This window comes from Cynocephalus volans, chromosome 4 (genome assembly GCF_027409185.1).
Source record: "Cynocephalus volans isolate mCynVol1 chromosome 4, mCynVol1.pri, whole genome shotgun sequence".
Taxonomy (NCBI): Eukaryota; Metazoa; Chordata; class Mammalia; order Dermoptera; family Cynocephalidae; genus Cynocephalus; species Cynocephalus volans.
The window spans coordinates 10,077,453-10,105,338 of NC_084463.1; the positions used below are offsets into that span (position 1 = coordinate 10,077,453).

At 52.0% G+C, this 27,886-nt stretch overlaps 1 protein-coding gene across 2 annotated transcripts; it reads right to left on the minus strand.

The window, feature by feature from the left end:
• Positions 1 to 8,182: 8,182 nt before the first annotated feature.
• On the minus strand, positions 8,183 to 22,229 carry DRD2 (dopamine receptor D2). Of its 2 annotated transcripts, XM_063094099.1 has the most exons (7): positions 21,918 to 22,229; positions 15,604 to 15,713; positions 14,523 to 14,659; positions 13,273 to 13,463; positions 12,215 to 12,301; positions 10,282 to 10,609; positions 8,183 to 8,697 (listed from the first exon to the last, which is right to left on the minus strand). In XM_063094099.1, exons 1-7 carry the CDS (start codon positions 22,200 to 22,202, stop codon positions 8,504 to 8,506), a joined length of 1,332 nt encoding a protein of 443 aa, XP_062950169.1. In that variant the 5' UTR covers positions 22,203 to 22,229; the 3' UTR covers positions 8,183 to 8,503. The 2 variants fall into 2 exon arrangements, with proteins under 2 accessions (XP_062950169.1, XP_062950168.1); XM_063094098.1 differs by lacking the exon at positions 12,215 to 12,301 and having other exon boundaries at positions 21,918 to 22,202.
• Between the last annotated feature and the right edge of the window lie 5,657 nt (positions 22,230 to 27,886).

Sequence of the window (27,886 nt, forward strand, 5' to 3'; positions counted from 1 at the left end):
CTAGGTGTAAGCCTGGGGTGTGGCACTAAGCTGGGCTGTGTCCTAGGACAGTGGTTAGAAATTGAGCCTGCACGTTAGCACCTCTTGGATGAGGGGCTTTTCAAATATATCAACACCTGGCCCTACCCTCGACCTATCAAACCCTAATCTCCAGGGTAGGAGAGGTGGTTCTGAAGAGCATCTGGGGCTGAGAACAACCAGCAGGGGGAATCCCATGGTTTCTCTCTGTGCCCTTCCTTAGCATAACCATGAAGACAGTCACTGGCCAGCAGCCAAGCGGTGGGGAAGGCAGGAGGTCTTTTCCTCTCCCGGTTGGCTGAGTGGGGTCTATTGAGAATTGGGGACAAGGCCCATTCAGCAGTCTCTTCCATCCTCCTACCCCCTGCCAACCACCTGGCCCCATCTCTTTGTTCTCCCAAAGACTAAGCCTTGGGCAAAACTTGTAGTTAAAAATGCCCCTAGCACATTTCCCAGAATGTGCCTGAGCAGGAGGGGGAAAGGGGAGGGGACGTGGGGCTGTTTGCTTCTCACACCCTGAAGTCTGAGTCTAGCTCCAAGTCTAAGATTCTATGTGAGCCAGAGGAAGGGCTACATATTCACAGCCAGGTGAGCTCAGATCAGTCAGTGGGAATGGTCAGGAGCGAACGGTACGGGGAGAGTAGAATCTGGCTTATCCTACTAGAAAGAGTTTGAGAAAAGACCTTGAAGAAAGGAGTTAGAAAGGGTAGATGAGCCTTTTGCATCTATTGTCCAATGAGTGGCAGGGAACCCACGGAGACGTAGACAGGACTGTCCCTGGGAATCATTTTAGCTCAGACGACTTTGAGTCCAGGCTGAGATCCTCAGACCCCTGCTTCCTCTACCCGCTTCCTCTGAGATAACAGAGGTAACGACTTCAGGCCAGCTCTGGCCGCCACGGCCCCTTCATGGCCTGACCTACTCTTCCGCCTTCTCGAGCCAGTCTCAGCCAGACACAGAGGCACACAGCACCTACCTTGAGTCCCGTTCTAACACACCTGCCTTCTAGAGGCTTCCCAGGGATGTTTAAAATTGGATTTTAATGAAGTCCTTGAAATCCCAAAGGAGAGAGTGTCTGGTTGAATTTCAAGCTCTGTTTAGGGCAGATGGGGGTGGGGGAAGATAGAAACGCTCCCATTTCCTCCTGAGCATCTCCACTTGGAAGGCCATAGACCCCTTACACTCGAAGTGTCCCCAATTTAACATCCCTTTCCCCCTTCACAAGCCTGCTCCTCACCCTTGATCCCCCATTTTAGTTGAAGGTACTCAATCTCCTAACCTAGGAGTCATTCTGGACCAGTGCTGTCTAGCAGAACTTTCTGGGAGGATGGAAACCTCCTATATCTGTACTGCTCCATAGGGTAGCCACTAACCACATGTGGTATTGAGCACTTGAGATGCGGCTAGTGCAACCAAGGGATAAAACATCTAATTCGACAAGTTAAATGTAAGTGGGTCCATGTGGAACGTGGACAGTTCAGTCCATGCCCTTCTCCCCTCCTTCGGTCAGTTACCACGCTGAGTGGGGTTGGTCAAGAAGGGCTTTCTAGACGATGTGAGTGTCGAAGGAGGACAAGGACAGAGCAAAGGGAAGAAGACCACGGGCTGGAGACCATGAGTGAGAAAGAGCTGTTTGTGGGGAGCAGACAGCAAGACAGCAAAGAGCAGAGGGAGGTTCAGCCCTACGTAGATGAGGGTGGGGAGACATTGATGCCCATCTTGATTCAGGAGCTTGGACTCAATGTGAGGGGCATCTGGGAGCTGCTGTCACTTTCTGAGCAGAGAGAGGACACAATCAGAATGCACCATGCATTCCAAAGACCCCTTCCACTGTGTGTAGGGTAAGGACACGGGGTACTGTGCCGGGAGATGGGAATCCTGGCCTGGGGCAGGGGCTTTAGAGCCAGACAGACCTGGGCTGGGGTCTTGATTCTGCCTTTACCTGCTGTGGACTTTGTCTAGACTTTCTGGGCTTCAGCCTCCAAATTGGTGACAGATTTACTGCCACAAGGATGCAGTTAGCTCACATATACCCCAGCACGTGTTTGTACTCTGGTACTCACCATTACTTCTCCTTCTGCTCCTGTCCTTTCTCACTCACATTACTCAGTTCATCCCTTCATGACTTTTTACCCAGACAAGAGCTTCCTTCCCCATCCTAAAGCTTGCTTGAATCAATCCAGCCCTCCCCAAATACATCCCTGGGCCCTGGGAGATGGCATCACCTAGCCTGGCCATCCCCAGAGATGCAAACAGCCCAGGTTGTTCTGTCTGGGTCACTTCCTATGCTCGGAGAAGGAGTTTGTTGGTGGAACACTCCCAGTTATGGGGCCAGAATGCCAAAAGGAGCGGGAGGTCTGGCAAGCTGTACCAACAGGAGTTAAGTATAGGGCAGGAGTCTTAATGGGCCTCTGAGACTGTATCAGATAAAAGGCGGGCTGCAGTGATCAGCAGAAAACCCTTTAGGGCTGAAAAGGCTGATGGACTCGTCTTAGAAGCACCGAGGAAATGAGGAGACTGGGGAGATTGTGTCCCCCTCCAAAGGCAACCTGGGAGAACTGAACTCCAGGAGAGAATGACAAGGGGCAGGGCCGATGAGGGGAGGCAGCAGGTCTCTGGGCCTGTGGCAGGGAGGATGGGGAGGAGGGCAGCCAGCAGGCCAGGGAGGCAGAGAAACAGAGGTACCTGAGGGTCCCTGAACACACAGATGGCAGCTGTGGTCATCTTCTGTTCAGGAACATTCCTTCCCTGCCCACCTCCTGCCACCTCCTGTACAACACACCTCTCCAACTTGTTAGGGATGTCCAGTCAGTTAGAGCTCTATCTAGCCCCCTCTGAGACCTGTGTTCCTCTACCCCCATGGCTAGTCCTGCCACAGCACTCACAGGCCCACACCACAGCTCTCCCTCTGTGCCAATGCTCTGAGTTCCCTTTTCCCACCAGTGCTTGCCAGGGTCCCACCTATCCTTCAAAATCCAACTCCCCTGTCCCTGCCCAGGAAGCCTTCTCTGGGGCCCCACTGAAGATGGCCACTTACTCTTCGAGGACATTCTGTACCCACGCCCTCTGCAGTGAGGTGGGAGAGCCGCCCTTGTTCTGCCTGTCTTGCTCTGTGCATGACATGTCACCACGTCCTGCTGGTTTCTGCAATCCATGCAGTCCTCTCTTGGTGCCCGGGGCACAGAAGGGACTCCATCTATTCTGAATCGAATCATGGCAGCGGGACTGCTGCTATAACATAATGTAGGAGACAGAGGGGGAGCCAGGCTGGGCTGAGGCAGGGGAGGGAGCTGTGGGCAGCTGCATGAATGGATGCAAGCAGGCAGACCCAGTGCAAATCCTGGCCAAGCCCTCCATGAGCTGTGTGAACTCAGATTGCTGAAACTTTCCTAGGCTTGGTCACATCCTCTACCAGCAGTAATGCTTATCTCATTAGGTTGTTGTGATAATTAAATTTGAAACCAGGCTGGTCAAAGGGCAAGTCAGTAAGTGCTCAGCATCTTAGTTTCTTGCAGTTTGCTAAATCAGAGGAATTTTTCTCCTGAAATAAGGCACAGACAATCCAGCCTTTGGAAGCGGCTGCCTGTTTTCCTTCGCCAGTGCATTCAGGGAAGGAAGAGTGCCTTGATGTGGGCTGTGACACAGAGACCTCCTCCTGGACACACCCAACATAGTGTCAGGTCAGCTGTAGGGCAGGGGCAAGCCCACTGGTCAGTCATGCCTGCTGAGACACAGCCGTGAGGGCGACCCACAGACTGTCATATGCAGAGTCCCCAGAGTCAGACAGTGGGTCGAGTGTGAACAAAGCAGAGGCATCACATGGCATCCCCCAGGAGAGGGTGGGACTGAGCCTGGCTGCTCTGCCTTCGCATGGGCAGAGGGCTCTGCCTGCATGGACGAGAGGCTGGCAGATGAGTACAGCAACTGCTGGGAGTGTAGGAGGGTGGGTGGGCTATAAGGCTTGGCAGGAAGAAGGGGCCAGGGTCAGGTCCATGCCGTCAGCTTTCTTGGCTTTAGACCCCAGAGTAGCATCTGCTCTGGGAGGAAACTAGACGATGGAACTTGTCTCCTGTGGGGCAACTTCCTTCTTCTTTTGCTTATCCCATCCTTTCCTCTGCCCTGGATGCAGCACAGAGCCTGGTCCCTGCTGGCTCTCTTTCCACAGACTACACACTCCTGGGGCAACAGGACATAGTGTTGGAGTTGGGCCTGGTCAGGAAAATCCAGGTGTGAATGCCCTAGCTTTGTTTCTGCAGAGCCTCCTGCCCCAGTCCTGCCCCTCACATCCCTTGAAGGTTACCGCCTCCCTCCCCTGGTCCTTCATTTCACCTGCATCATCTGACTCCCCCTGTCCTGGTGCTGGGGAGGCTGGTTCCCTCTCTCCAGCCTCACACACATCTCCAGGTCTCAGAAGCCAGGTGTGAATATGGGAGAAGTCCACACACAAGTGTAGCAGTCAGGCAGTATTTCCCACAGACTTGGGGCTGCCTGTGGCTCCAACTGGGAGCAAAAGGACTCTGCAGATGCTCTCCAGGCAGGGGTTCTGCCCAGCCACTCTCACTCTGTCCCCTCGCTTGGGGCTACCCAGAGTCTCTGCTCTGGTGGAACCTTAAGTACCAAGTAGCAGAACTGGGATGCAAGAGGGAGTGGGAAGCTGTTCTTACCAGGTACCCTGCAACCCCACAAAGTCAGGGAGGGTCTCCCTGCTCCTGGATGCAGTTTTTTTCTTCACCTGGACCCCCTAAAACCTGGGTGTAGCAAAGCTGGGGGCATCTGGTTGGCAGGAGAGGACCCTCAGGCACACAGATGCCCAGAATGACCCTCTTGCTACTGAAACCCCACTAACTACACCTCCTGCCTCTGCTCCCCACCCACTCACTTGGTTGCTGGGGCAGCCCACCTGCTGTTCCCATGCACCCCGAGGATGTCACCCTAAAGATCTATTTTCAGCTCTTCTTTCGTTTTAAAAAACTTTCTGATCACACTAGCCTCTTCCCACTGTACTCAGGGCTGGTGAGGAAGCTGTGCTGGAATGGACAATAGAAAACATAGAGTCCGAGAGCTGGGCTTAAGGCCAGCCCTGCCACCTGGGCATACCACCTTCCCTGTAAGAGAGGTGTCTCTTCTGTAAGTGGAGATCAAAGGAAAGGCCCCAGGGGTTAGGAGGAGAATGGAACATTGGGGGTGGGAGGGGAGGCAAAGCCCACCGTGGCCCCGGCACAGATGGGAGCTAAAGTCACCAGCACAGCCTGGGTCCTGGGCCCCAGGAGGGCAGCGAGCCAGCGGGCACAGCAGGTAAAGAAAGTTATGCAGTCCCTGGGGACAGGGATGATTTGGGAAGGGATCCCAGATGAGGGGACACAGGAAATACCCCCTCCATTCTTCAGTATTCCTAGTTGCAGGCAAATGTCTGCTCCTGTTCTTAGACCATCATCGTCATTGAGGAGAACAGTGCTCTGTGCTTTGTCTGCCCTCCCCACAGCCCAGAGGCAGTCTCTCCACTTAACCAGGGCTCTCCATGGGGGAGAGGAGCCTGTGCGTTACTGTGTGATTACTGCCTGTGATCCCGTGAGACTGTGAACTCACTAAGGGAGGGATCACGACTACCTTTACTGTTTCATTCCCAGCATCTCATCTGGGGCCTGGAGCACAATAGTTGCTCAATAAATACTCACAAGTAAGACAATGGATGGTCAGAGGAAATGATGCCTGCTGGCAACTCGCCTCCTCAGTTCCTGGGACCTCTCCCCAGCCCGAGGCCACCTGGGGTTCCTCCTGTTCCCACCTGAGGGAGAATAAGGGCCTGAAGCCTTGAAGACTTCCCATCACATCTAGATCTGCTCCTTTGTCACTGCCTGACTCCATTTCTTATCTGAGATGACATATGCAAAGTGCCCAGCTGTGCCTGACCCTTGGTGGTGACCCTCTGCTGAGCTCTAGGGAAGAGGGGGGCAAGGTTATGTGTGGGGTGGGCTGCAGACGCCACCTGCTGTAGGGGCAAATGAATGATCCTTTGATTACAAGGCATTCTACAGAGACAGAGAAAGGCGGAGGGGAGTGAAAATCCTGAGGGCTTGCTTTCCACCTTCACTGTCAGGAGAAGGGGGCCACAGTCAGGGCCTCTGTGGAGAGAGCCAGAGCCTGAGCTGCCCCTTCTACCTGTGTTAGCAGGGCTCACTCCTGCCATTTCTTTGCCCCTGAAATGCTGAGGGGGGAGGAGGTGGAGCTCAGCCCTCCCCCTGCCCACTCTAGCTGTCAATCTTCTGTCTGGCAGAAAGACTTGAAGCCTCGTGACAGCTGTGGGCAACCTTCCCCTGCCCCGCCTCCCGCCCCTGCCCTGCCCTCTTCCCCTCTTCTCCCTGTCACTGCTCTTCTCAAATTGCTCTGGGGCTTGCTCCCTTCCCTCCCTCCTCCCTTTCCTCCCTCCCTTTCTCTCTGTCTCTCTTTCTCATCTCTTCCAATTCTTACAGCTGATAAACCTGTATGCCCTCCTAAGATTTCTAATGATGAAATGGACTTTTAAGCTCCCATCCTGGTCAAGATCTTCCATAGACTGAGAGCATAGGGTCTGACATATGTGTGCACGTTGGTTATGAGGTGGATATCAGCAGCTGAGAGGTCCCTGGGTTTCCCAGTCCCCTTAGAGATCTGACACCTTTCCCAGGAGTGGCCATTGGGTTATTGGCCCCTGTGAGGTAGACTAGGGGCCTACTCTGCCCACTTTCTGGTGCTCCTGGGGACAGAAACCTCTCTTAAGGCTGAGTGCTACATTCAGGTTCAGAGAGAAGATCAAAGTCCATAATTAAATGTTCAGGGCAAGTTAAGTGCTCCAAACTTTGGTGCTAAAAATATTGTATTTAGCATGCAAATTATGCCCTGACAGCTCCCAGAGCCTGAGCCCGTGGGTGCCGGCACCTTGTTTGTCAGCACCACTGTTATTCTCAAGGTGGTAAGAATATTCCTCCTTCACTGGGTTGACTTATGTTTCATTTTTTAAAAAGTCAAATTTCTGTTGTTGGGGCACTGCCACGTTGTAGCCACAGAAGTCTTGGAGCTGTGGATTGGTCTGGAGGCCAAGAGGAGGGGAACTGTCTAGACCACAGCACTCAGGGCCTGCCCTGCTCTCCCCAGCCTGCCTCAGAGGAAGGAACCCTGACAGGAGGCAGAAGACAGGCCAAGGGACAGAGAGACGCAGGCACCACTGTCACCTCAAAGGCTACCTTTTCCGTGGAGGCTTTTCTGCCCTGGTTCTGCAAAGGCACCAGGACTGGAGAAGAGGAGGTGGAGAAGTGGGGACAACTTAGCTTCCCTCTGGGAGGACCCTGCCAGACATGAGGGACTTAGCTACACCCGAGCACTAATGATGGAGTCAGCCCAGCTCCTTCCACCCTAGGGTCCCTGAAAGCAACTCTTGTCAAAGTTTTATTAGTTTGGTGCATGTGTAGTGACGTTACAGAGTCTGGGGCCCGGGGCTCCCCCAAGCTGCCCTGTTTTTCCTCCTCCCTCAGGGCAGGGCCAGGCCAGACCAAATGGTATTCAGCAGCCTCTTAGCCATGGGCTCCTCTAAGGCAGAGGCAGTGGAAGGGAAGGGAGATGGGAGAGAGAAGAGGCTGAAAGGAATAGATCAGGAAAGTGGTTTTGCATCAGAGGTGGCAGGAGGCAGCCCCCACAAGGGACCTCAGATGCCCCCACCCCAGGGCCAGACATGGTTCCTAGGCTGGACTCCCCTGCCTGCACCAGGCTGGCCAGCATTTGCTACTAGAAGAGATGCATGTGACCACGGCAGAAGGCGGCAGAGTCGGGGAGGGGAGGAGTTCCTCTCTCTACAGACCCTCTTGGGGCCTTTGGAGATTAGGGTTCCACCCTAATCCTAATCAGAGGGTGTGAGGCAGGTCAGGACCCACTGCTGTGGAAAGTGGAGGCTCATGTCGGGGTGGGGCAGGGAGCTAAGACTTTTGGCTCAGGCTTCCCCGGGGTCCAGCCTGTGGTCTGGTATTTACATGGGTCCCCCAGGACTGACATTGCCTGGGGCCTTGGCAAGAGCGCTTGCTTTCCTCCTGTGGCCTTGTAGGGCAAGAACTGTCCACCTGTCCCCACCGCCTGCTCCAGGCCAAGCCCAACAGACAGACAGCACTTGGCCTCTGAGCCCCGACTCTGACCCCAGTGATCCCAGAGCCCCAGAGAAAAGTCAAGGAAGGTGGCTGCATCTTTGGTGCAGAGGAGAGTGGGCCTGGGGGTGAGAAGGGGATTCCGAGGGCTGCCCCAGGCCGGGCCAGCCCAGGGCTGGGATCATGCCAGCTCTAGCCCTCTCCTGGCAGAGCGAGAGCGTGTGGGCAGCGAGGGCATGGAGCCAAGCTAACACGGCGGGGCCTGCGGGGTGCAGAGAAGGCTGAGTGCCCCAGGCCTCCCTGCCCACGGCTTGCAGGGTCAGTCCCGGCCGGCCTGGGCAGGGAGGCGGGAAGCATCTGCTGAGCAGGTGCGGCAGTCAGCAGTGGAGGATCTTCAGGAAGGCCTTGCGGAACTCGATGTTGAAGGTGGTGTAGATGATGGGGTTCACAGCACTGTTGACGTAGCCCAGCCACGTGAAGGCGCTGTACAGGACGGGCGGGATGTTGCAGTCACAGTGTATGTTCAGGATGTGCGTGATGAAAAAGGGCAGCCAACAGATGATGAACACGCCTGCGGGAGAGGACGCGGTCAGCGGGCCCTGGACGCAGTGTGCATCAAGGCCATGGCTGCAGGAACACTGCGAGAAGAGTGCTGGGCTTGGGTTCCAGACCTGCCCGTGACACTCATTTACAGTGAAAGGGCCCTCTGTCCCTCGGCCTCATTGGTATTAGTATACCTACTCTATTTCCCAGTCATCTTTGAGAACCACATCTTCCACACAAGCTGGAAGTATAAGGAGTTTGTTCGTGGCTGTGTGGGTGGGATGCACAGTTTGAAAAAAGAGGCATCCCAGTGAGATAGATGGGGAACTGAGGCTCACAACGGCTCTGTGATGTACCCAAGGTCACTCCACTCTTAAGTGGCAAAGCTGAGATCTGAACTCCAGTCTATTCTGGTCCCCTAATGGCCAGGCTCTTGCTCCAGCCTCCCCTCAATTTCTCCAGCCTTAGTGGACACATCCTTGCTAATGCCCATCTTGGGACCATGCCCTCTCCCCCAGGCTGAGCACCCCCCCATCCTCACTCCACCCGCACACACTGTGTTTGTCTAGCTCCAAGACCTCAGCTCAAGTGGGACCCTCTGTGTGGAGGCAGCATGTACATGCAATGCCCTACAGGCACAGGAGGTGACCCAGGGACAGAGTGATGTCTGGGAAGAACAGAGTCCCTGTGAATTGTAGCAGAGTGCCTGGCTCCAGTCCTGCTCTGCCACGTCCTAGCCATGTGACCATGGTTTTCTCTTAACCTGCTGGGACTGTGTACTCGCATTCATGAAAACAGGATAGAAACACCTGCCCCACTGACATCCCAAAACGGCCAGGAGGTCAAAGGGGACCGCAGGCGCTACACAGAAGACAGTGACCTAGGTTCCTCCTTTCCCCAACCTCCCATGTCAGTCTAGCCCTTGATTTTTAGCCATCACTATATGGTTTTCTAGGAAACTTTTATTCCAAAGTCTTGCCTAGTGGACAGGCCAGTCCCTTGTTTAGATCAGGGGATGCCTCTCAAGGCCTCCTTTTATTTTTTACAGCTCTGTCTCACAGGGTCTTGGTTTAGCACAAGTGAGCCAAACTTCCCAATTCCTCAGCAATAGCAACAGTAACAAAAACCATAATAATAACACTTACATCTGTGTACTGCTTTGCAGTTTATAGAATGCCTTCACTAACTGTATATCATTTGACCACCACAACAACCCTGAGAAGTAACCTAATCTACAGACAGGAGACTAAAGAGAGAAAGTGGCTTGCTCGGGAACAGGAGGTTCTGTGGGCATCATGGTAAACTGGTCTAGTTCACAGACTCTGCAATCAGATTGCCTGAGCTGAAATCATTGGTCCTCCTTGGTAAAGTTATATAACCACTCTAAGCCTCGGTTTGCTCATCTATAAAATGAGCACAATTAGAGAATCTACCTAATAGGGTTGAAAGTACATCAATGGGCTTAAGCTGAGCATGAGAAAGTGCTGGTCCCATGAACTTACATGCATGGTTAGGAAGGGCATGGCAGGGAATGGGACCTGCAGCGATGGTGCCTTTGTGCAGCCAGGGCTGGGCAGGGCTGGGTTGTGGCAAACAGCCAGCGCCAACTCACCGAGAACAATGGCGAGCATCTGAGTGGCTTTCTTCTCCTTCTGCTGAGAGAGCTTCCTACGACTCACAGTCTTGAGCGAGGTCCGGGTTTTGCCATTGGGCATGGTCTGGATCTCAAAGAACTTGGCAATCTTAGGATGGTCTCTGGCATGCCCGTTCTTCTCTGGTTTGGCAGGGCTGTCGGGAGTGCTGTGGAGGCCATGGTGGGATGGGTCAGGGAGAGTCAGCTGGTGGTGGCTAGGTGGGATGGGGCTGTACCGGGTCCTCTCTGGTGGGCTGGTGCTGGAGAGCATCTCCATCTCCAGCTCCTGAGCTCGGCGGGCAGCCTCCTGCACCAGAGGCAGAGAGTGCTGGGTAAAGCCAGGCAAGGTCTCAGGCACCAGCCACCAGCCTCACCCGGCCACACCTGCCCCACCCAATCCCTCCCTTTCCCCCTCTGGGACTCTTGCAACACTGCAGGGTCACCCTGCCAGGGAGATTATGACTGAGAGAGGTAGGGACTGTCTGGTGACAGGACCAATGATCCACAGCAGTCCATGACTGCTGGGTTGTCCCTGGCCTCCTTCCCAGAGCAATCCTTATGCAGCCTCAGTAACCCACAACCATTCTGTGGGGGCTCACCACCCAGCCTCTTTCATTAACTGAGAAACAGTTACTGAGTGCCAGCTACATGCCAGGCACCAAGCTGGCTGCTGGGGATAAACAACTGAAGGAAGTCAGTCCTGCCTCCAGGAGCTCATGTTCTAACTGCACAGAGGGCGCCCGCCCCGTTCTTCCCACCAGGCAAAAACAAGGGCCCAGTGCTCCTACTTCATGGGCACCTGTGCCAGCACACACACATGTGCTCCATATTCTTCTGGCTAGATTGAGCCAGGAGCCAAAGGGCTGACCCCTGGGACCCCACTTCTTCCCTGCTGGCTGACCTGGAGGGCCCTGGCATGAGTCCACTCATGGCCTCCCAAGTTCTTCCTTAGGCTCTCCTGTTTGAGGCCCTGGAGGTCCTAGCCTGAGCTCCTGAAACACAGCCTCATTATGTGCCCAGATGGTATAAATGGGCTGCTGCTTTAACCTCAGTCCTATTTTGGCACCTGCCTCATAAACAGCTCCTTAGAGTCCTGCCCTTGCAGCGCAGATGAATGTTGGAGACCCTGCTTCCCAAGGCCATCTGACCTAGACTTCATGTGTGGCCCTCTGTGGGTTCCCTGACCCCTTCCTGGCCCACCTGGGGGATGAGGCACCTGCTTCTTGAGCCCTGGTGCTACTACCACTGGGCAGAGCTTGGGGTAGAGCTTGGGGTCTGCTGTGTTTCTGCACCTCTGGGCTCTACTTACAGGCTGGGCTTCACCACCAGCCCCTGTGGCTGCTCTGCCCACCTGCCCCAGCTCCCAGCCTCTAGCCCAGAGCCTGCCTGCCAATAAGGCAGCACATGCCAGGGGAAAGAAGATGAGCATGGATTTTGGAGTCACATAGGTCAGGGCTCAAATATGTGCTCTGTCACCAACTAACTGTTTAGACTTGGGTGAGTTACCTAAACTCTCTGAGCCTCTGTTTCCTCTTCTGTAAACTGAAGATCGGTAAGATCAATAAGACTTACCTCCCAGGGTTGTGGTGAGGATCTGATGAGACGCTAAGAACATGGTAGGTGTTTCAGAAATGGGGATAGCCATTATTATCATTTTTATTTTGTTGTTATGGCCAAGTCCTTCCTCCCAACTGTTTTCTTATGCTAGGGGTACATATCTGTGCCTTGCAGAATGCAGGTGTTTCACTCCATGCCTGCTTGGAGGTGTGGATGGTGAGTCTGCCATCAGCTGAGGCCAAGTGGGGGATGCTGGTAGGTGCCTCTCCCTTGGACCAGCTGGTGGGAAACATGGCTGGTGAGCTTCCCTAGGGGCAGAAAGACCTGGCTCTGGGTCCCTGACCTGAACACTTACCAATCTCCGCCTGTTCACTGGGAAACTCCCATTAGACTTCATGATAACGGTGCAGAGTTTCATGTCCTCAGGGTGAGTACAGTTGCCCTGTGGAGTGAGCCAGCACATGGGTCACAAGAGGCAGTGAGGGGGCTGGGGAGGGTGGGGGACAGAAACCCAAGGTGAGATAGTCCATGGAGAATTCAGACTGGACACAGGGGCTCAGAGATCAGGAGGGCGGGGCCAGAAAAGGCAGTCAGGGCAAGGGTGAAGATCAGCACCGTGACGAGAAGAGGTGGGCAGGACGAAGGACAAAAGGACGCTGATTTTTCTGGAGCACTTGCTAAGGATCTGGCACCATGCGAGGCATGCTCACATCCCTTCTCACACTGAATCCTCAAGACCACCCTGTGAGGTTGGTGTTACGATTCCCATTTAACAGATGAGGAAACTGAGGCTCAGAGAAGTTAAGTAACTTGCCCAAGGTCACTCAGCCAAAAAGTGGCCTTGCCACAATTTGAACCCAATGCATCTAATCTGAAAGCTCTTGTTCCTTCTATGCCCACATACTGTCTTCCTCAGGGGACGCTGAGGGGAGGGGAACAGTCGCAAGACAGGGGGGCAAGGGGTAGTGAAAGAGGAGCAGAAGAGAGAAGGAGGAAAGAGAAGGTGGGGATGGAGGTGGGTGGAGGGGAGGACAGACAGCGGGGAAGGTAAAGGAGATAGGATGGAGAAGTCAGAGGAAGGGAAAGGGAGACAGAGAGGCTGGGGGTCAGCTAACGAAGAAGAGAGGAGCAAAGGCAGGTGCCAAGCAGAGAGGCTGCATTCAGTCGCAAGCTCTCCAAGCAAAGATTTCTCCCCACTGGTGCCCACCATGGGTCCCACCTCCCCATCCTGGAGATCCAAGTCGCTCCACTGAAGGCCAGGCCTTCAAAATCTGCCCTCACCCTGCTCCTTGGAGCTCCTCCAGCCTGGACCTCAACCTAGCTGTCATGTCCCAGCCCCCACCTATGCATGGGACAAGCCTCCTCAGTAATGGTGAGGTGGGAACACTTGGAGGGGAGGGAGGGTCTTGGGACCTTGAGTGGGGCCTTCAGGTTGGCCCGGAAAGCCCGGCTGCTGCGCTTGGTGGTGACCCGCTTGCGCCTCTTGCGGAGGACAATGTAGATCTTGATGTAGACCAGAAGGGTGACGATGAAGGGTGCGTAGAAGGAGACGATGGAGGAGTAGACCACGAAGGCGGGGTTGGCGATGATGCACTCGTTCTGGTCTGGGGGAAGGAGAGCCCCAGGCGGCCGGGTGTCAGCAGGCCCACTGGGCCACAGCACCACGACAGCACATTTACCTCCTTCATGGGAGCCAGGAGCAGTTTTGTAGAGAAAATGACTAGATGGTTAAGGCTGCCTGGAAATGTTAGATGCAAATAAATGCTCAGTGTAAATCAGAGTATTAGAAACAGAACTGTGAGCAAAAAGCTAAGCTGTGATTGACTGTTTCCAAGTTTTTCCATTATTATTCCCCTGTTACTTGGTCATTAGTTTTGTCGTTTCTGAGCACACAGGTGGAGCCAGAGCATTCAGAAAAAATGATGCAAAATAATTATTTATAAAGAATAAACCATTATTTTAGCCTTTCCCACATATGGGGGGGAGATCTGCTGCCTTTTAGCCTCAGGAACAAGATAACTTGGTCCTGTTTGCTGAAGTCATCTGTGTTGCAATGTGTTTCGTATGTTACCATGTTCTCTTCCAGGTCTACCAGATGTCTGTCCTTTATCTCAGGGCCTTCTTGATTAATTTGAGTATATTTAATTCTATTTCCACTTTTTGGAGTTCCTGTGACACTTAGATTTTGCACCACACATTTTCAGGGCTTCACCATATCCTGTCCAGACTGGCCCTGAGGGCTGCAGCCTCATTACAAAAGTGCAATTGCCCACTGTTGGGGTGGATGGACGCCCAGGAGCCTCCTCCCGTGTGTGAGTGTGTGCACACACATACACACACGCACAGTTTGTGAGGCTGTCTGGCCTAATCCAATTTAATAAACAAAGTTGAAAATGGCCAGACGTCCTCCTGAACCATTATCCTCATTCCTCATGCAACTCCTTGGTGCCGTGGGCCATTTTTTCCTCTCTGGTCCAACATGGAACAGCTCTGACTTGGGTTTGGCCCAAGGAGACCCAGCCTGGCCTCAGTCTGGGGTGGCGAATGGGCCCCCACTGAGCTCCCACCCATATCTGTGCCGGGGATTCAGCCCCCTCAGGGTCCTGCACAGTAGCAGGGACCCAGGGCCAGCTGAGCCCCAGGCAAAGGAAGGCAGGACTCACCTGTGTTGTTGAGTCCAAAGAGAAGTGGGCAGGAGATGGTGAAGGACAGGACCCAGACGATGGCAATCATGATGGTGACTCGGCGCTTCGAGCTGTAGCGTGTGTTGTAAAGCATGGGCATGGCCACAGCTGTGTACCTGCAAGGGCAGACAGGGGACTCTGAGTCTGGGGTGCAGGCCCAGGGACCTTTCAATCCTTGACATGCACACAGCAGACACACTCCCATTCCTTGAGGCTGGACAGTTGACCCACCTCCCTGAAGCCTGCCTGATACCCTAACTCAACCCTCCCTCCTGTCCCCAAACTCAGACAGTGAGGACACTTGGCAGTGCTCAATCAAGCACTTAATGACTGGCCATCTACTGCTCACTCCCGGCTCATGTCTATTATTCTGATCATCCACTTGGATGTGAGGCTTCTTTGAGGGGCTGTGCACCTTTGAAACTATACCCACTGCACCTGTGCTAGGCCCACAGACAGTAAGTGTTTGTTGATGTGTTGGTAGCCAGGCCTCTCAGAGCAAGGTTTAAGCTACGTTTAGCAGGAAAAAACAACAACGGCAATTGTTTACAACCCTCCCATACCTTCTGCTACCCAGCACTTCTCTTCCATTCACTGATTTCATCCCCTAAGGATAGGGCCAGGGCCTGTGGGAGCCCATGTGGCATGTCTATGCAAATTAGTAAAAGGCTCCAAGGGTACAGCTTAGCAAGGTGGGAATGACCCGCCCCCCTTGGCTGTGGGCTCTGAGCCAGACAGAAAATGCATAACCAGACACCACAGCTCTGGGGGCAGATGCCATCATCATCGGTGTCTAGAAAATAAAACTGGGAGTTCTGAGAACTTTCTCTTTTATACGAGTCACTGTCGGTGTTTGTGGTAACAGCACTGTCCATAGATGGGCTCTCTTTGGGAAGTCTGTAAACACACACGCACAACACGCACACATACACACACACAAACACATGGACTCACGTGAACACAGCCAGCCATGTGCATCATAGAGCCTGACCATGAGGCGAGGCAGGGTGGCTGGAAGGGTGAGTGGCAGGGTCACCCCCCCCATCCCGGCTGGGCTCACCTGTCGATGCTGATGGCACACAGGTTCAGGATGCTTGCTGTGCACATCATGACGTCCAGAGTGACGAAGATGTCACAGTGGATCCTGCTGAATTTCCACTCACCCACCACCTGGGGACAAAGCAACATACTAGATAGACAGCAGGAGGTGGGGAGATGAGCTTAGTTGTCATGGCTTGGTCCTTCTGGGGCAGATGGGGCCACGGGCTCAGAGGCAGCTGTGGGAATCTGAGGGTCACCAGCAGAGTTCTGGGGGAGAAAGGGACAGCAATGGGGAGTAGTGCCCATGGGTGTCTGAGGCCCTTGTCCCTGGCCTCTCTCCTCCCAGACACGTCAGGCCACTTTGTGCCAAGAACTGTACTAGAAGAAACACGACCAACTTAGACTTACTGCCTTCACTTTGACCCTTCATCTGTAAAACTTGTGTGTGATTGTCTTGTGATCCTCCTGTGCTTTCTCAGATTCCGTACTTGTCTATTTGGCATCCATTCGTCACAGGGACAACAATGTTAACTATATTGTCTTCTATTCTGTGCTCCTGATGCTCTAGTATTTGGGGGCCTTGTAGACCTGGGAGACACTGCCCCTTCTGGGGCTAGCTAATCCCAAAGTGTAATAAACACTTACTTGGGAGCACGCCTCTCAAATGCAAGCCGACCGCCTCCCTACCTAACTCTCATACACCCAACCGATATTCCCCCTGCCCTGAATCATCCCAGGGCCAGGGGCCAGGCAACTAGGGGCAGCCCGTAGCCCGAGGCCTGCCAGAATTATTCAGACTAGCCAGTCTTAAACCTCTTCCTCTGCACTGCTTGTGTTTCCTGCAAAAAACCTAGGCTTTCGCCTCCCGACCCAAGCCTGGTGCTCCTCCTGTGGCCCAGCAGGGTTTGCTGTGCCTCTCATTTCCAGGGAGACTGTGAGTAGCATTAAACTTTTTCTTCAGTGGCATTGACCTCCCTGTGTCTTCACCCAGTCACCGTTCTAGAAATTAAATCCCTGGTATAATTTGAAAATACCCTTTTTACTGAGGAAGCTGAGCCTTAGAAAAGTGCAGTGACTTGCCCGAGACCTCTCAGCTCAGCTTCTGCTCCTGCTCTTGGTTCTTGGTGAGCCAGGCAAGCCCTCCAGTGCCTAGCCCAGTGCATGGCACAGAGTCAGGGCCCAAAAATGGTCTGTTAAGAACAATGGTGAAGACAATGAGTCTCCATGGAACAGAGAAGAAATATCTGCTTCTTCTTATATCTAGAGAACAAAACAAGGAAAATCTGGGCTGGAGATTTAGGAACACCAGGTTGGGTTGGGGAGGGAGTGCTGTAATGAGCTGTCCTTGGTTTGATGGGGGATGAAGAGTCTAGCTCCTGGCAAGAACATTTCTCAGCCCCCATCCCACCCTGCCCCTCGCGCACACCCATACCTCCCATTCATAGACACAGGCTCACACACTCACGGAGCAGGCTGGTCCTAGCAACTCCAGAAGTCTGGAGCAGCCCCATCCCTGAGGACAGAGTAAGGACAGGGAAACCCACTTCTGCTTCTCCCAATAGGAAAAGAGGTGCAAGAAAGCCCCTCACAGCACAGCAGGACAGCAGGGCTAATTATAACACTGCTCATTCTCATCACTGCCCTCTCTCCTGCTCTAGGCATAAACCCAGCATTGGCATTTAAGCTCAGTGATGGGCAACACAGCTGTTGTCTTGCGTGGAGGAAACAGCACCTTTCCCCAGGAGACAGGAAGCCTCTAGTGTGGCACTGTCTTCTTGGGGCTCATGTGGGGGTCCCGTCCCAGGGCTTCTGCTGGCTCCCTGTGCTGCTGCGCTGACCAGGTGGCCAGGAGTTGACAGCTGGATGTCCAGTCAGGGGGAGAGGGTGGAAGAGCATAGAAGGGGCTTCCCTGGAGTAAACAGAGTCTACCTTTAGGGAACCACAGGGCAGAGTCTCAGGCCCACCTAGTTCACACCCCACCTTGAAGCCCCTCCTAGGACTGGTATTTGAGAGCTGCTTTCACATCCCTGGGGATCTAGGTCTGAGGTATCAGAGTCCTCCTCCCTGTCTTTCCTCTCCTTCCCTCCTCCCTGACGTCTTTCTTTCCTACAAACACTTATTAAGCAATTTACTGTGTGCCAGGCTCTGTTCTAGACTCCTGGATATACTTGTAAACAATTCAGACATTGCTGTGGGTTAAATATGTTTTCCCAAAGTTCGTGTGTTGGAAACTTGATCCCAACTGTAACAGAGTTAAGAGGGTGGGAAATCCAATTACGGTATTTGAAAGGTGGGGCCTTTAAGAGGTGATTGGATCATGAGGATTGGGACATCATGAATGTATTAATCCATTCACGGAGTAATGGGTTAATGGTTGAATGGGTTATAATGGATGTAGACTGGTGGCTCTACAAGGAGAGCACATGAAAGCACTCTTGCCATTCTCTCCATGTGATTCCCTGCATTGCCACCGGACTCTGCAGAGACTCCCCACCAAGACTGCCCTCACAAGATGTGCCCCCCGGACCTTGGACTTCCAAAAAGTAAAAACTCCAAAACTGTAAGAAATAAAGTTCATTTCTTTCTAAATTACCCAGTTTCAGGAATTCTGTTACAAGCAACAGAAGATGGATGAATATAGACACAGTCTCTGCCTTCAGGGAGCTCCCAGACCCCTCCCCCCACTGTCCTAGCTGAAGCCCAAAGAAGGGAGAAGTTTCTTCTGTGGTTCCAGGAGCAGCTGCTCAAAGACTCAAGAAAATGTACTGGTAGACACTGATGTTATAGACAGACATCTGCTGTGGGCACTGTACTGTCTCTCATGGATTGTTCTTAAAACTCTTCCTAGAAGGAATTAATTATCCCCATTCACAGAAGAGGGAGCTGAATCCCAGAGAGGCTATGCGGTGTGGCCAAGTCCACCCAGCAAGCGTGCAGGGCTGGAGGATGAAGCCAGCTCGTCCCATACCATCCCACACTCTTTCCTAAGCTGCCTTGGAAGGGACCGTCTAGCTTGTCAAAAGAGGAGATTATTATGTGAAACATACTTGGTAAACCTAAAGCGTGAAAAGGAGAGATTATCATTTCAAGGGTAGACAACTTGGGGTCAGAAAAGAAAACAGACTTACCCAAGGTCACTTGGAAATTTCATGGCAGAGGAAGGACTGGCCCTGTGTTTTCTATGCCCACCTAGGGCTCTTTTCTCTGCACCTCTGGGCATCATTCGTTGACATTACCTTCTTGCTCATGTGAATCTGAGACCTGCACTGGCTCAGCTAAATCTTAATAATAACTATAAAAAGCACTTACTACATGTCAGGCACTGCTCCAAACACTTCACGTTCCTATCTACGGATGAGGACAGCAAACCTCAGAGGCAAATGACATGGTAACCTCTCAAAACCTCGAGCCAGATACCCACTCTTCCGGCTGGGTGGCTTTGCCTGGAATGCAAGTACTTGCCTCTTTCCCTTAGATAATTCTTCCTAAAGTGTCATCTCTTGCTGCGAGCCTTCCCTGACACCTCCAGGCTGAGCCACATGCCCCCACATCTCCTGTGGAGCTGCTCCACTGTCACTGCCATCAGACTGTCCTGTACTGGTCCTGTCAGACTCTGCATCGATGGCAGGGCAATGCCCTGGCCTCCAGCCCTGGGATGGGGGTAGGACAAAGGGCTCAATAAATGTTGAATGAGTGAATAAATAACTCTGAAATCTTTGTTCAACTTTTCAATCTCATCTTCTCTTCTAGAAAGTGCACACGGCAAGACTCACCTCAAAGGGCAGTGAGGCCTAAATGGAATGGCACGTGCAGGCAAGGGCCCTGGCTGTGGTCTCTCAGAAACTTCTCCCATGGCTGTCCAGATAGAAAGGTGTAGAGTCGGGATCTGAACCCAGCCCTCTCACTCCAAAGCCTGCGTGCTTTCCACATATTTAGCAGAATAGATAATGCACATCTAGGTGCTGGCATGCCTGGCTATTGGGGCATTTAACATTGCTGGAAATGGAACAGGATGGAAAATTCTGGATGATAAAAAGCACCTATTGGAGAGGGTACAGGATGTGGTTGTGAGGATATGTTGACAGGATATTGGGGTAGGGTGAGACTCCACTTGGGACATTGTCTAGGGACAACAAATAGCTGAGACAGTGTCCTTTAAGCAGGGCTCACCACCCAGCTGTTGTTTTGATGGGACACTGGGGGAGAGTTTGCATGCTGCCCTGTAAGATGCCATTCTGCACCATGCCCCCCAAAACACTCAGCCTCACACTTAAAACACTGGTGAACAAGTATGTTTAAGTATCTGCTTGAAGGACTTACAGATTCCTAGGAGCCCCGATAAATCCATGTAGGAATTTGTCCCCAACCTGTGTCTGGGTAAGAATGAGGGTCTGGAAGCCAACTGAACCCATGCCCACAGCCCTGGGAGGAACCCGCCTCACTCTGGGAAGAGGGTTTCCTCTTTGAGAAGGGGAGAGTCCTCTCTATGTAGAGAGGGGCTGGATATGTTGTCATCTTCATCTGTGTCACTGTCGTCACGGCTGGCACTTGCACAGTGCTTACTGTGTGCCAGGTACCATGCTAAGCACTTTTCATGTATTAACTCATTTGATCCTCAGTGTTACGAGGTAGGTACCATTACCATCCCTGTTTTATAGATAAAGAAACTGGGGCACAGAGAGGTTGTTTGCTCTAGCATTTTTCCCACCATTTTTTCCTGATGGTCTGAGGTCTGGGACCCTCCTTCAGAAGGGAGCAGGAGGGGATCAAGCCTAAGAATTAAGAAGGGGCTCCTCAGGGAGAGGCCCTCAGACAGGACGTGGGATGGACAGAGTCTAGGAGCCCTAAACATGCAAGAGTGGAGGAATTGGAGCCCTGTCCTGTGTCACCTGTATGTTTTTGTGTTGTTTTGTATTTAGTGTGTTTCCTTTTGGTTTTTCATTAACATTCAGCCAGGGCATTTTGAAAGTTGTGGCCTGTTTTTGCTGTGGTAAAGAAAACCAAGGGGATGATGGACCAGAGCTCCCTGGGGGCCAGCGTGGTGGTGACGACAGGAAGCACACGAGCCCCTTGGGGCCTGGGGACGGGGAGGTATGCCACATGGACCAGCCTGCCCTCCCTGTCTGAGCTGCTGCTTCTAGATGTCTCCTCTTCTCAAACCTACAAAGGTTTTATATTTTCTTTCAACAATGGCAGCCCCTCCCTCCCAGGCAGGGATGTGCCTTTGTGGCACAGGTAAATTCCTCTCTTGCCCAGGGCAGGAAGAGAACAGCTCGGTGAACTGAGTGTAAGCCCATTCCCGATCAGTTCTCATGTGTCCGGGCTCCCAGACCAGCGTCAGCCCTGGACAGGCTGCCCTAGAACCCTGAGCAGAGCTAAAGGGGCAGGATCCAGTTTGTGCCACAAAAATCCCCTGGACCCTCCTACATTTGCCTGTCAGCTCTGGCAAGTGTCCGCCTGGAGAGGAATCTCTGTTTAGGGACTTCTCTATGAGCAATTCCTCCCTGTGCTGTGTGACCTGGGTGAAGACAGGCAACTTGTTCTCAAACCCTCAGTTTCCTATTTGGTGAGGTGAGAAGACCACTATCAACACCCAGAATTACTGACAACATTTGCTGAGTCTGTGTTTGCAACACGCCTGGCACAGTGCCCAGACCACAGCAGGGGCTGCCTACTCCCTGTTTCCAAATGCAGAGCTGGGCTCTGTCCTGGGCTGAGCAATGCATAATATACCTGGTTCTTCCTGAGGTAAGGGGGCTGCAGCAAGTTCACGGCAGCCTCTGCCCACAGGCCCTGGACATGGGCACCAGAATAAACTGGGGGAGCATAGAACAGCAGCCCACAGGAGAGAGGATTGCAGCCTTCAGGCCTGGGAACACAAACAAGTCCCCTCCTTAAGGATCTTCACCCATTACTTCCATTTCTAACATGACCTAATGAACCAACTCCGGGACCAGACAGAGCTCCTGCTTGGATCTGCCAGCTGTGTGATACTGGAGAAGTCACCTAACTTCTCTGACCATCTGGTTCATCATCTGCAGAATGGTGATACTAATGCTGGCCTCTCAGAGCCACTATGAGGATTATATGGGAAAATGCTGTATATAACATGAGGCCCGACACTTGGTCAGCACTCTATAAATGGTAGTTGGGATGATCAGAGAGACAATCTATCCATTTTATAAGGAGAAAAACTGAGCCGAGAGTAGAGGAAGAGATCCCCTGGGAAAACCAGGCAACTTGTTGGTAGGAACCAGTGGGGAGCCTGGAGTCCAGGCTCCAGCATAGAGCCCTCCTGGAGAAGGCACTGGAACAAGTGGGGCCCAGACCTACCTCCAGATAGACGACCCAGGGCATGACCAGCGTGGCCACAAGGAGGTCAGCCACAGCGAGGCTGACGATCAGGTAGTTGGTGGTGGTCTGCAGCGCCTTCTCACGGGACACAGCCATGCACACCAGCACGTTGCCAAAGACGATGATGAAGATAAGCAGGGTGAGCAGCATGGCGTAGTAGTTGTAGTGGGGCCTGTCTGACTTCCCGTCCGACCCATTGAGGGGCCGGCTCCAGTTCTGCCTCTCCAGATCCTCATCGTACCAGGACAGATTCAGTGGATCCATCGGGGCAGCAAAGCCACTTGGTGGCCAGGCTCTGGCCAGAAAAAATGGACACAGGGAGTGAGCGGAAGAGCCTCCAAGGCACACTGCTCCCCAGAGAGGGCTCCAGAGCAAACACCAACCACTGGCTGTTAACAGAGAGAATTCTCTAACCCAGGATTTTAAGTTTTACATCTAACAGTTTTCTTATAATGTTGGGGCCTCCTGCTGCTTTTCTGCTAGCAAGTTCTTGCAGATGGTAGAACAAATGAACAAGGATAATTTCTTTAAAGTATAATAAAATAAATGAACTTGATCATTCATTTATTTATTTATTCAACACTCTTATTAAGCACAATCCATGCACCACACACTTTAAGATAAGTTAGCTAGGAGTTCCTGCTTCCAGTGGTAGAAGTAGAAATAGGCATTCATTCATTCTTGATTCCATAAACATTTATTAAGCATTATTCTGTATAGTGTGAGAAACATGGGCAGGAACAAAATATCCATGGTTCTGCAGCTCACTTCCTAGAAGAAACAATAGCTGATTATTTAAGCAATTAAGCCTATGGGTGGTAGGGACAAGGAAGTGGAATGGGGAGAAAGATACACAATCTAATTTAGGTATTCCAGGAAGGATTTCTAGAGGAAGTGATGTTTGGCAGACACCTGGAGAATATATAGGAATTAGCCAGGTAGAGAGGTGGGAGTCGGGGGAAGGGTCTAGACTAGGAAGCAGCATATGCAAAGCACAGAGTTAGAGAGCAGGTGGCATGTGGTGGACTTGAAAGAAACTTGAGCTAGCTGACATGCAGAGGGACTTGGCAAGAGTGAATCTGGGGAGGTTGCAAGAGGCGAGATCTTAGAGGGCCGTAAAAGTCATGCTAGGAGTTCAGACTTGATCCTAAGGGCAGTGGGACACACATGATCAAATGTGCCTTTCAGAGAGATGATTCTGACTGCAGTGTGGAGAATGGATGGGTGGGGCCCAGAGTGAAAGCAAGACACCAGCGGGGAGGCTGTTGCAGGAATCCAAATGAGAGATGGTGAGGTTCGCACAATGCATGCAGTAAGAGCCCTGAGGAACTTATGGGTGGGGGGCCGGGGAAGACCTCCTGAAAGAGGGATCATCTAAGACGAAGTAGGAGGAGGAGTTAGCCGGGCAACTGAGTTGGGGGAGATGTTCCAGCCAGAGAGCACACAACACAGTCCCAAACAGCAAATAATTCTGTTTGGCCAGAAATGTAGAGCATGACGGTGAGGTTGGAGAAAATTAAACTGAAGGGACATTCTTAGGCCAGATTGGGTCTATCAGCTTGGGACCCTCTGAAAGGTTGGACGCAGAGGAATGACTTCATTGGATTGGTGTTCTAGAAAGGTCACTGGCTGCTGTGCTGTGGAGAAGACCTCAGAGGGGAATGAGGTTGTGGCTGTCATTCAGGTGGAGATGATGGTGGCCTGAATGGAGGTAGTGGGAGTGAGGATGGAGAGACGTGCTCAGAATCAGGAACTGACTTGGAAGCCAATTTCCTGGAACCTGGTCATTGGATAGATGTGGGGTGGGAGTGGGGAGGAGGTGAGGAGGGAGACGAGTGGAGGATAACTCTGGGGTGTCTGTCCCCTGCTCTGAGAGGCTGGCGGTGGCGTTCTCACAGAGAAAAGGGAGCTGAGGAGCTCAGGAGCAAACTGGGGAGGCATCAGGCATCGAGGAGCTTGACAGCCTGTGTTTTGGTTGTGATTGAAATATAATGCACATATGATATAGTTGGCTTTCCTGCTAACAAAAGTGTTCCCATTTCACACAATGGAATTAAATTTATCAGCATTTCAAGGCATTCCATACAAAGTACCATGACTTCCAGGTGCTTTCCTACCCAAATGGATTTGAAAACCTCTAATTTATGCCATTCAGCATGAACGTCTTACCATATCCAAATCAGGGAGCAGGGCACACCATTATAACAGGCCATAGGGACCATGGAGAAAGAACTGCCCACCTCTGCACCCCCATCCAAGTCTGACACACCCTCTCTGCCAGCTCTCAGCAGAGAAGTACGGATGATGTCCTACCCAGCACCACCACTATGGAGTCTCGGAGAAAGCAAAATGTCTAACTCCATGTGGGGTGACATAGAATGCCCCCATGCACACGTCTTCCAATTCCCAGGTAGTGAAGTACTGTGTCATATTGATGCTGTGTTCTGCATAGCCAACTGGTCCCTCTTCTCATTTAGAGCACACAGCAGGAGACCTTGTATGTACATATTGATCAGGCACCCGGGGCTGCTTCTGACATTCATTTACTCAATCAGTATCTATTGAGCCTGCTGGTCACAAAGCACCGTGCAAAGCACTGTTGGGGCCGTGGAGACTGTGAGGTGCACTCACTGCCTACCCCTCGTCATCCTGAGCATCCCTCTCTGCCCGTCCTCCCACTCCCTCAGTTTCCCTCCTGGTCGGGCCAGTGGCATCTGCCAGGACTCTCAGCTCCCTGTCTCTCCCACCCCCACCCATTCTCCATGCCTGACCATACTTGTGTTTCTGCAGCAGAATGCTGAGCCTGCCTATGATGATAGCACCATATATTTGTAGACAGTTTGATAGTTTGCCGAGCTTTTTGGATATACCATTTCATTTATCATCAAAACAACCCTCTGAGGCTTTTAATTATTTTTCCACAAATGAGAAAAGTACCTGGAAAAATTTTCCCGTCCCCTTACTTGCCCAGGCCCTACAAATCCTTCAAAGCAAGTCTTTTTCGGAATCCTCCTTCCTGGAATCCACCCCACACCCTCCTGCCTGCACCATCTCCCACCCGCCTGAGGGCTCTGCAGCACTGTCTCACAGTTCTGTCCTAGAACATATCTCATTTGTGTGTCTGCTTTTCTCACTGAGGCATACGTCTCTCAGGAGTTACACCATGTCTTGCTCATTTCTCCTCTTCTTCATGGAATAAACAAATAAAAAAGCATACCATCTTGTTCTTTTCTGACTCCTAACTCTGGTTTGCAAGTAGTTAAGTGCTCAACAGATGTTCGCCCAACTGAATCAAAGGCTCTGTTAGTCCACCTGGGAAGAAAACCACTCCACCCTTGAAATGTACCTGCTAACACAGGCCACTGGACTAACAAATGACAAAAAGTAATGCAACCCAAGAGAATCATGGGTGTTACATGTTGGGACCTGTTATGGCTTGAAGTGTTTCCCCCCAACCCCCAACCCACAACATTCATATGCCGAAATCCTAACCCCCAGTACCTCAGAATGTGACTGGATTTGGAGATAGGGCCTTTAAAGAGATGATTACATGATTAAAATGAGACTGTTAGGGTGGGCCCTAATCCAATCTGACTGATATCCTTAAAAGAAGAGGAAATTTGGACACAAAGACACCAGGGATGAGCACACATGGAAGACTGTGAGGATACAGTGAGAAGGCAGCTGTCTGCAAGCCTGGGAGTGAGACCTCAGGAGAATCCAACACTGCCAACCCCTTGATCTTGGACTTCAGCCTCCAGAACTGTGAGAAGACAGATTTCTGTTTTTAAGCCACCCAGTCTGTGGTACTTTGCTATGGTAGCCCGAGCAGACGAATACAGATCCCAGAAGTAGACTCAGGAGGAAATTGGTGTGCAGGACATCAATTGATGGGGAATGCTCCCAGGATTGAGACCTCTGGGGAGTGAGGAAGCTGGGTTGCTTTGCAGTCACATCAAAGGCCTCAGGTGATTCCTCAGGGAGCCCAGCGGAGTTGTTTGAATTGGGGCAACACAGTGAGGCCTTAACCCCCTCTCATAGATGGCATAGCTTGTAGCAGTCCCAGGGTAATGGTGTGAACTTGAGAGGGGCCTCTCTCTTCAGCACAGGGTAATCAGCAAGCACTGTTGGTCGCCAACACCCCCAGTAGTTGGGGAAGGACAGTCATAGTCCTGCGGGGGATCCAGGTAGCATGCCACAACATCCACTGCAGCTGATGTTCAGAAATCAGAGAACATATGCACCTGTGCATAGCTGGGGTGTTGATGGAGGGCTTCCTGGAGGAAGGAGAATGTAAACTGGGACTTAAAATTATGAGCGCAAGTTAGATGGCAAATGTAAGCATTGCAGGTAAGGGTAGGATTGGGGAGTGAGTACTCATTCCCCTGAGTGCTGGCTACTCTGCAGGGCAAGGGCGAGTCCCTGCACCCAAAGCTGCTGGGAAAGGCCTCATGCATTTTCTTTTCTTTTCTTTCTTTCTTTTTTTTATAAAAAGATGACCAGTAAGGGGATCTTAACCTTTGACTTGGTGTTGTCAGCACCACGCTCTCCAAGTGAGCTAACCAGCCATCCCTATATAGGGATCTGAACCCGTGGCCTTGGTGCTATCAGCACCACACTCTCCCAAGTGAGCCATGGGCCAGCCCCTTAATTTTCTAATTTATTTATTCTTGATTGTTCTTATGGTTTTTTGCTGATACAAACATCATATATTTATGTTATAGGGAAAATATGAAAAATGTCTAAATGTCTGTAGACCCTATTAGCATCTTGGTACAGGGCTGTGTTCTAACCCCCAGAACCAATCCCGGTGCCTACTGTGTCCTCAGCACCCTTCCTTGGGGCTGCCCGGCTTGCTCTGACTTTACAATATCAAGCTGAGCGGGAATTCAACATCACCCCCACAGATGGGGTACTCTAGCAGGAGAGGTGCTAGACATATCACATAGGGGCTGAAGACCAGAAAACCTGGGCTCAAGTCCCAGTCCTATCACTTCTTAGCTTTGGGGCCTTGGCCAGATTATCTGGCTTTCCTGAGCCTCAGTTTTCCCACCTGCAAAATAGGGGTAGTAATAATTGTTGTGGGGATTAAGTAAGACCACACACACGTGCCTGGAGAATGTTAACTTTAAAAATCAAACCAAGCAAAAGAATTAAATGAAACAAGCAACGAGACAACAAGCCTGAGGCTCAAGGAGATCAAGTGACTGGCGCTGTCTCAATGCAGCCTGCTAGGGTCAGAGGTCCTCCTGCGCTGCTCCTGCTACACCACGCTGCCTCCTATGGCCCATCCTTGGGTAGCAGGAAGCTGGGGGTAAGGGGAGGGGTTCCAAGATGCAGCAACTGACCTCTTGGGAGTGGGTAAAGGAAAGAAAAGGTGAAGTCTGTCCCTAGGCCCTGGTCACAGGACAAATGTCAGCAACCCTCGGGATGGGGTAGCAGGGGGCCTGGAAGACCCAACTCTCCCAGCCCACCTGCAATGGCCAATGCCTGTCTAATCACCAAGTTTCACAGGCTCTAAGACAACATTGGATGTAAGCTGCACCATGATTTTATGTACCACTAGGAAAGGAAAAGATGCCGTCAAACCCCAGTATAGCTATAAGATATTGTAAATTTAAAAATGCATTCTGATTTGAGAGACATTTAAATGGAGCTGGGAGCGGGGAGGAGGCTGGGGAGAGGATGTGCATCTTAGAATGGATAAAATACAGAGCCTTCCTGGCATTTTCTCAGGAGGCTTAAGAAAACCTGCCAGTCCCCTAGGCTCTCCCTGCTCCAGCTCCAGCCCATCCTTGTCTCTGGGCTGCACAAGTTGTTGGGCTCCAAGGGACATCCCATGAGAAGGCACAAGGGAGAAGCCGGGCTATGGTCTTTTCACTCCAGGGGCACCTGGAGGACCCCTGAGATCCCTGCCTTTGTCCTTACCCCTCTCTCCCCAGCTTCTC